General features: G+C 44.7%; 1 protein-coding gene across 2 annotated transcripts; it reads right to left on the bottom strand.

The window, feature by feature from the left end:
- Positions 1-597: 597 nt before the first annotated feature.
- Positions 598-5,683, bottom strand: LRATD1 (LRAT domain containing 1). 2 transcript variants are annotated; one of them, XM_040427337.1, is made up of 3 exons: positions 5,488-5,683; positions 4,441-4,583; positions 598-1,826 (listed from the first exon to the last, which is right to left on the bottom strand). In XM_040427337.1, exon 3 carries the CDS (start codon positions 1,785-1,787, stop codon positions 966-968), a length of 822 nt encoding a protein of 273 aa, XP_040283271.1. In that variant the 5' UTR covers positions 1,788-1,826; positions 4,441-4,583; positions 5,488-5,683; the 3' UTR covers positions 598-965. The 2 variants fall into 2 exon arrangements, with proteins under 2 accessions (XP_040283271.1, XP_040283272.1); XM_040427338.1 differs by lacking the exon at positions 4,441-4,583.
- Positions 5,684-9,208: the final 3,525 nt, after the last annotated feature.

Below are 9,208 nucleotides of genomic sequence, written 5' to 3'. Positions count from 1 at the left end.
TTGTGCCTGTGGTCAATGCGGCTGACAGCAAAACATTCCTCTAAATGCTGTTAACAGCATCTCAGGCAAGATGGTTGCCCCCATAATCATGCCCAGGGATAAAATACAATAAAATCTACAATCAGGAAATAAAAACTGCTAAAAATAAATAAATTGGCAGTAGTAGTAGCTGATTTTAAATAGTATAAAATATAGGCGATACATTCCATATAACATTTTATCATATTAGACAGAAGCTGTGGAGTAAAATCTATTCATGGATGCACATAACACCTTCTATGTAAGTATTGCCAATTGTACTACCCAAGGACATCTAATGAGAAGCACAATATAATGCAAGCCAATTCTTGTCCTCAGAAGAACGGGTCTCTGGTGTCTCCACTAACATAAAGCCCATGGAGTTTGACTTAATAAAATTGAATCTGTTGATCGTCTACCTTTTAAATAAAGCTTTGATGCAGTAATGCCTAATATAGGAACATGCCCAAAATGGAGAACAAAGTGTTAATACAAGCAATAAATCACCACCGTTCAGAGGAGATTGAAACTGATGAATCAGAAAAGACTGAAAGAGTAAAGAGTGACACTAAATATGCAAATAGAGAAATTCAATTTATTGGCCTCTGTGGTTAAACAGTCATGGAGTAAAGCCATGAAAATAAAAATTTCAATTTGAAATTTTATTTAGCATGTCGCTAAATGCTTAATAAGACATCAACACTACAGCCAACATACTCAGGATTTGTTGTTGCTTTTTTTTTTGTATTTAAACACGTGGTGATAACCATGTTGTAAAAGCCCAAAAATAAATCGTGGCTATGGTGTAATGCTGGTTTTAGGAATGTTGACATGATCCTTAAAAAGATGTCCAAAAAAGGTGCAGCCTCATTTTGGCAAATCATGGAAAGATTTCCATCCCAGTCCCCTTTCATTAGCTCTCCAGCATGGAGAGGTCTAACATGTCCTTACTCCTTGTTCTCCATCATGGAGAGTTCTTTGATGACTCTTAGTTTCCCACTAGCGTCCAAATTACGTTTTTCCCGTATAAGTTCCTCCAGACTGTGAAATCTCATGGTATGAATGTTGTTTTCTTCCAGGTGGAGCTTCAAAAAATACTGAAGGTTACCAGAATGGACCTCCCCGCTGGCTTTGAATTCTCGGTTACCAAACCTGCACCAGGCTGCAAAACTTTCAGAGTTTGTCCAGCAGATCTCATCACTTCTTAAGCCAAGGTGACCACATGCGTTTTGGAGGACCAGCTCAGCAGTCAGGGGTCTATATCGATACCAACTACTCACCACCCTGCCCATACACCCTCCGCCTACCTCAAAAACATTGTCTTTGCGGATCTCCCCACGGTGCAAGTGAATAATCTGTCCCTGCCCAATGTAAACTGCCCAGTGAGGTGAGGGGGGAAGAGAATGGTCTGCGGTGGGGCAAATAAAGATCAATTCCAGGAGATCCCCTGGTTTGCAAAAGGTCAACAAGCCTTGCATAGGATAGACACTCAGGTCCTGGCTGCCCCTGAGCTTGGAAAAGATGCATTCCTGGCAACTATAGGCAGAAAACTCTATTTCATTGAGTAGAATATGCCCCTCAATCTCGCTGGGACTGGGGTCCCTTACAGTGTACCGTTCAGATTGCCCTCTATCGTCCAGGTCCTCCTCCTCATCAGAGAAAAAATATGCCACCCCAACTCGTAACTCGTCCTTTTCTATCCCAGAAGGGTCCCCTGTTGGCAGCTCGCTGTAATTCAGGTGGGTGATGCGATCCAGTTGATTTCCCATCAATGACAGGGCGAGGCAAAGGCAGTGGGAACGCCAGTTCTACAAGGAAAATAACACCATTAGTAAAAGACATAACCTATAAGAGCAAGAAGATGATAATTACATGCATTAGATGATGGTCAAGAAAAAAAATGGTAATGCACTGAAGACTAAGCTTTCCACACCTAGTGCCTAAACTATCATAAACTTATGAGGCAATTAAAGTTGCAACAGTCCAGGGACGCAGGGTGTAGTCTCAGACATCATATTGCCCCAGGCAGACATTGAAATCACTTCCCCATTCTCCAAATTAGACTTGCTTAACCAATGCTCTAACACATGAAATCTCATTAGATCACTTCCAATACTATCAAACATTAACCACTAGAACTTCTCTTTACAACTCCTCTCCACTGTGGACATGCTAGTGGAAAAGATTGGGGACCCAGGATCCTACATTCTAGTGAACACTAGAGCCCTGAAGTTGAACTCCCATCTTGCAGACACCTCATCTATCTCGTGGTCAGAAGGTGAAGGTTAGTAGCTAGAATACCTCTTTTGCAGGCCATTCACCTAAGAGGACTTTGGGTTGACAGCATTTCATACATTTATGGCCAAGTAGTCATAGATCACTATATGCAATGGAGAGGAAAATAAATCCGTTTAATGAATTTGATTGGCCACCAATCTGACAGTTGCACCATAAACATTAGGCTATGGCGGACTACTGGTACAAAAGGCCAATTTCACCCCTGAAGATAATGAGGGCACAGTTCTTGCTCCTCATATTACAGCTGCAAATTCCAGGCCAACCATGGTTCTTCTGATTATTATGTACAAACAGCATTATAAGGGACTATCAACATTTCAAAGGATCATCAGGCATATGTGATAATTTATAAGCAAGAACATGATCCATTAAAGGGGAAAGCAGCTGAAACTGGCCATTTCTTCCAACATTTACCACTTCTCTATGGTCATCTTTACCGTGATGCCACTTGAGGACTTCATCAGATCGGTTATCTGATGCATTTTATTTAGCACCTTTCCACAAGTTAGGTGATAAATGATCTCTGGAGGCCCCTGTGATCACTACAATGGGAGCTTCTGTTCCAGATGAGATTGAATAGAGCGATGGGCATCCCCACTGCCACTTCCTTCAAAGTAAGGTACTAATCAATATAGAGCTTAGCTGTCTAGGTCAGTTCCATAAACTATCAATGGAGTGGCGGTAGGCCTGCGTGACCACTGCTCAATTCAAACTCAGAATGGAAGCTCACGACCCCCTATCTAGGGATCAGTGGTGGTCACACGCAGAGATTACAGACGTATTGCCTATCCTGTGGTTAGTAGTAGATGTCCTTGGGTGTATAATTGACCTACATAGGTGTTATTTGCATCCATGAATAAATGCCATTCCACAGCATGGGGTAAAAAGAGATAATCCCCTTTAAATCACACATTCAGAACAGCTTTAGGGTTCATTCCGATGAACGTATGTCCTCCGTGCCCGTGTTGCGAACTGCATTAATTATATTAAGTTTGAATATTTTGTGTGTATTCGTTTTGTATATCAATAAAGAGATTGAAGTTAAAAAAAAAAAAAAAAAATAATAACTCCCCAGAACAAATGGATTGAATCTGTCCCTGCCACATGGAGGTGCCATGTGCTGCCGCAAGGCCAAGTTCCAAGCAATTGATGTCACCGTGTAGTCTTATCCTAGTACACGAGTTATAGGCATCACAGAATGAGATGTGTAAAAGCCAAGTGATGCAGAACACACATGTTCCATGAGACGAGCACAGAATCAAAGCTCGATGTGCAGTATAGACATGGGCTATGTGACTCCGGCCACAATGCTGTTATTTATGTGCTTTAAAACGTAATTTGTCAGATGTTATTTGATAAGCACCCAAGTGAGGGTAGCATGATACAGGGGGAACATGCAGCGAGGCATTGTTCAGTACTGAGAAAAGGAAATGAGTAGTGCTGATCGCAAATATTCTAATCGCGAATATTGGCACTTCGAGAATTCGCAAATATCTAGAATATAGTGCTACATCTTCTTAATTAGATTTTTTTTCATCAGTACCCGTGACCCCTCACTGCTTTTTGCTTGTGGGCCAATGAGAAGGCTGAAATATCTTTGACTCTAGGAGTAGCGTTGATCACAAATTTTCATATGGCGAATTTTCCGATTGCCGATTTTCGCAATCAAGAAAATAATGAAGAGATCACGAATTATTGAATTCGCGAAAATACCTAACAAACATTCACCCAAAAATTCGCAAATTCAAATATTGCCCCTGCCGCTCATCACTAGAAATGAGCAATAAATGTGCAAGATTACAAAAATTGATCAGTGATATAAAGACGCAAGAGTCAATAAACACACCAAAAAGGAGCCAATATCCCGGTGACGTCAACCTACGTAACATATGCATTACAAAAGCTGGTTCCTGGGTCATATATCAGTGATATTGTAGGAAAGGTTACTGCACATATATCATTGACATGCAAGCCACCCATCCTAACATACGAGCCGTGCAATATACTGCACATGAGTGATGTATACCCAACGCAGATGATATCTCCACTGAAAGGGAGCTTGTTGGATGGCATAAACCAGGACTTCACGCAGAGCCATTTAACACATCTGTAAGAGCCACGTACCAGCCTGCCTGACTGTGCTACATTGTAACCACGTTCCGCTTCTGTCACAATGTACACCTTCTCCAGGGCAGGAGTCTGTACTGTACAGCAAGGACACTGCTAAAGTTATGGACTAGATGTTGGATTTGGAGAGTCTTGGAGACCTGGGGAAGAAAGAGAGAATGAGCTGTTAAGACACAGCTACAAGGAATGCTGGCAGTTCTCATTTGACTTTTCTTGCCCCCCCCTGTGGGGGCCGCCCCAGGCACTGTGTGAATACATCCCAGCAGGCGTAGGCTACGCTCTATACATTCTCAATTGTGAGATGGATCGTAAGACAAATAGTAATGAATGGACGGGCGACGAACATGTCTTTAGATCTGTACTGACCTAGGGAAGTGCCTAGATGGTTAAACAGTGCTATTCCAACCTCCCCCTCCCACTATCTGTGATCTACCTAGTTACAAGCCTGAGCTGGCCCTGGAGGGATGCTGCACCCTCGCTACTGATTTATTTTTTAATTTTTTTTTGTCTGATCCCAACTTTCCTTGTAGGCACAGCTGCATGCATCCTGGTCACAAGCCAAGGCGTCTGATGCCACCCATAGGAGGTCCGCGCGCACTCCATCAGGCCACCAAGGAGGCAGACAGAGGCGTCCCCTCTTCTAAAACCATCCATTTATTCAATTCACATCGCACCAGCAAAAACGTGAAGGGGCCGCGAGCTTTTTTTTTTTTTTTTCTCCCCTCGACAAATCCAGTAAAAAAGGTTAGAAGCTATTCAATCTATTTCCCAATACCCGGCGGTGATTACCAGCGATCAAATCTCGGAGCAGATGCATCTCCATTGCCCCAGGGAATCTATTAACCTCTACCTCGCAAATCAAAGTTACATAGTTATTGCGATGGAATGTGTCGGCACTATCTTTCTACGGCGCTACGGAATATGTTGGTGCTATGTAAGCAGTAGGAAAGAAGTGCAATAATTTTTTTTTTAAAAACACACCAAAAAAGCGTCACACAAATGAAAAGTCATCCATAAGGCAATAAGGAGGAAATCTAGTCTTACCCTTTTGGATCCGTCTGCGGCGGAGGATGTTAAACTCCTATAGATTCCTTTTCCTCTCCATGGGCTGCAGCAGAGGTGTAGGGAATATCCCCCCCGGCCACTTCTCCGCCAGCTTTTTTTTTTTTTTTTTCTTTTCCTCCCCTTTAACAGAGCTGAGCTTCACCTGCGACAAGAAGCAGCTACTGGGCTTGCAGCCCTTGTGAGTGCAACTACAATGGGCTATGACTTTTCTGTGTACGCCCAGCCAGGTTCTCATTGGCTTCCAAGTGCGAGGAGGTGTTGTGCGAGGCTGGTGAACAATGCCCCTGCCTCTCCGGCTGTCAATCACGGGGTGAGAAGGAAGGGCATCTTGTAAATCTCCCCACCTCGCTTTGATCTGTAGTTTGTCATGGGCAGCGCAGCTAGGGATTAGTGACAAAACTCATTCATTTCAGGTCCGATCCTTCCCTCCTGCATCTCAGCTGCTCTTTTATTTCTTAGTATTAAGACGTGGCTGCTAAGTCTCTGCAGGCGTTGTCAGACAGCCAGAAAACCTGTGCCTGTCATTGTGACTCCCAGGCATTGACTAATGACAATGGCAGCTGCCCCGCCATGCATTTTCTGCTTTGGTGATAGTAAATAGGGAATAGTCTTTTGTTAAAGGAACAGGGACTGCAGAAATAGCCGGAGTGCTCCCGCGCGTCGTCCCATTTATTATTTATCGGCATGGATCCCATCTGTGCTCATCCCGAGCAACAATGCATTTTTTGTTCTACCAAAGCCGCTTTAACTCACTTCCCAGCGTCCACTACTCCTTCAGTGATATGACACTTCCGGGAATTCCTCATGTTTCAGATCATGTCTTTCGGAACCTTATCAAGACCCTCAGGCGCCTTTCACACGAACGATACCGACCATTTTGCAAGCAAGTTCAGTCAGTTTTGTCTGCGATTGCGTTCAGTTGTTCAGCTTTTTCCGCGCGGGTTCAATCAGTTTTGATGCGTTTTTCACGCGGGTGATAAAAAAAATGAAGGTTTTTTAGCAGCTGTCAGTGAAAAACACATTGCACCCGGACTGCATCCAGATTAGGCCTCATGCACACGACCGTTGTTGTGCTCCGTTCCGCAAAACGGGGTTCCGTTGCTCCGTGATCCGTTTTTGTTTCCGTGTGTCTTCCTTTATTTTTGGAGGATCACCAGACATAAAGGAATGTAAAAAAAAGTCTAAGACAGGTTTGCTATGCAAATGAGAGGAATAAAACGGAGGCGGATGCGGATGACAATCTAGTGTGCCTCCGCGTTTTTTAGCGGTCCCATTGACTTGAATGGGTCCGCGAACAGTTTTCCGTGGAAATAATAGGACAGGTTATATTTTTTGACGGACTGGAACCACGGATCATGGACGCGGATGGCAAACGGTGCACTGTTCGCATTTTCAACGGCTCCATAGAAATGAATGGGTCCGCACCTGAAACGCTAAAATCGCGGAACGGACGGGGAAGCAAACAACAGTCGTGTGCATGAGGCCTTACAATGCGTTTTTCACTGAAGCCCTATTCACTTCTATGGGGCCGGGGCTGCGTGAAAGACGCAGAATATAGAACATGCTGCGTTTTTCATGCAATGCAGAATTGATGCGTGAAAAAGAACACTCATGTACACAGACCTATTGAAATGAATGGGTCAGGATTCAGTGCGGGTGCTATGCGTTCACGTCACGCATTGCAAACACGTGGAAAACTCGCTTGTGTGAAAGGGGCCTTAGGCCAACGCACATAGGATCCGCACGAATTTCTGTGCAGCTTTATGTGCGTCTCTGCAGCATATCCGCACCAAAATCCGCAATGTTTAAGGCTATTTTCACACTTGCGGCAGTGCCCGCCGGATCCGCCGATCTGGATGTGACTGAAAGCATTTGTGAGACGCATCCGGATGCGGATCAGTCTCACAAATGCACTGCAAGAACGAATCCGTCTCTCCGCTTGTCATGTATCTTTTTTCAAATTTTTTCTGTCTGCGCATGCGCCGGCCGGAAGGACGGATGCGGCATTCCGTTATTTTGAATGCCGGATCCGGCACTAATACATTCCTATGGAGAAAAATTCAGGCAAGTCCTCAGTTTTTTTTGCCGGAGATAAAACCGTAGCATGCTGCGGTTTTATCTTTTGCCTGATCAGTCAAAATGACTGAACTCAAGACATCCCGATGCATCCTGAACGGATTGCGCTCCATTCAGAATGCATGGGGATATACCTGATCAGTTCTTTTCCGGTATAGAGCCCCTGTGATGGAACTCTATGCCGGAAAAGAAAAACGCTAGTGTGAAAGTACCCTTACAGCAGTTTTTGTTGCGGACTTTCCATTGAAAAGGGTGCAATCCGCCGCTCCGTGTGCTGTCCACATCCGTTGCTCCGTTCCGTGGCCCCACAAAAAAAATATAACATGTCCCATTCTTGTCCGTTTTGCGGACAAGACTAGGCATGTCTACAATGGGCCGCCTGTTCCGTTCCGCAAATTGAGGAAGGCACACGGGCGGCTTGCGTGTTTTGCAGATCCGCAATTTGCGGACCGCAAAAAACGGAATGGTCATGTGCAAGGGAGTTGTCTAACTTGTAAGGGTAGGTTCAAACAAATTATTTTTGGAGGAGGTTTTGATGCAGATTTTCCTACAGGTCAGGGGCGTACATAGAAATCGAGGGGCCCCATAGCGAATCTCAGAACTGGGTCCCCCACCAAAATATAAAGTACAATTATTGTACTAGTGTATGCATAGAGATATATATATATATATAAAAATATACACACATATACATACATACGCATGGGGGAGGAGTTTTGCTGTTTGGCTCTAATAGCTGCAACCCTCCTACAGACACAGAATGTCCCCCATAAACAAATGTGCATGTGTGTGTGTGTACTGTGTATATATATACACTGCTCAAAAATATAAAGGGAACACTTAAACAACACAATGTAACTCCAAGTCAATCACACTTCTGTGAAATCAAACTGTCCACTTAGGAAGCAACACTGAGTGACAATCAATTTCACATGCTGTTGTGCAAATGGGATAGACAACAGGTGGAAATTATAGGCAATTAGCAAGACACCCCCAATAAAGGAGTGGTTCTGCAGGTGGTGACGACAGACCACTTCGCAGTTCCTATGCTTCCTGGCTGATGTTTTGGTCACTTTTGAATGCTAGCGGTGCTTTCACTCTAGTGGTAGCATGAGACGGAGTCTACAACCCACACAAGTGGCTCAGGTAGTGCAGCTTATCCAGGATGGCACATCAATGCGAGCTGTGTCAAGAATGTTTGCTGTGTCTGTCAGCGTAGTGTCCAGAGGATGGAGGCGCTACCAGGAGACAGGCCAGTACATCAGGAGACGTGGAGGATGCCGTAGGAGGGCAACAACCCAACAGCAGGACCGCTACCTCCGCCTTTGTGCAAGGAGGAACAGGAGGAGCACTGCCAGAGCCCTGCAAAATGACCTCCAGCAGGCCACAAATGTGCATGTGTCTGCTCAAATGGTCCGAAACAGACTCCATGAGGGTGATATGAGGGCCCGATGTCCACAGGTGGGGGTTGTGCTTACAGCCCAACACCGTGCAGGACGTTTGGCATTTGCCAGAGAACACTAAGATTGGCAAATTCGCCACTGGCGCCCTGTGCTCTTCACAGATGAAAGCAGGTTCACACTGAGCACATGTGACAGACATGACAGAGTCTGGAGACGCCGTG

Source organism: Bufo bufo, chromosome 4 (genome assembly GCF_905171765.1).
Source record: "Bufo bufo chromosome 4, aBufBuf1.1, whole genome shotgun sequence".
Taxonomy (NCBI): Eukaryota; Metazoa; Chordata; class Amphibia; order Anura; family Bufonidae; genus Bufo; species Bufo bufo.
This window is presented reverse-complemented; position numbering and strand designations above follow the sequence as displayed.

What these genes read in the sequence shown, in the direction of transcription:
- LRATD1 (XM_040427337.1), bottom strand. Translation starts at nt 1,787, where the DNA reads ATGGGAAATCAACTGGATCGCATCACCCACCTGAATTACAGCGAGCTG.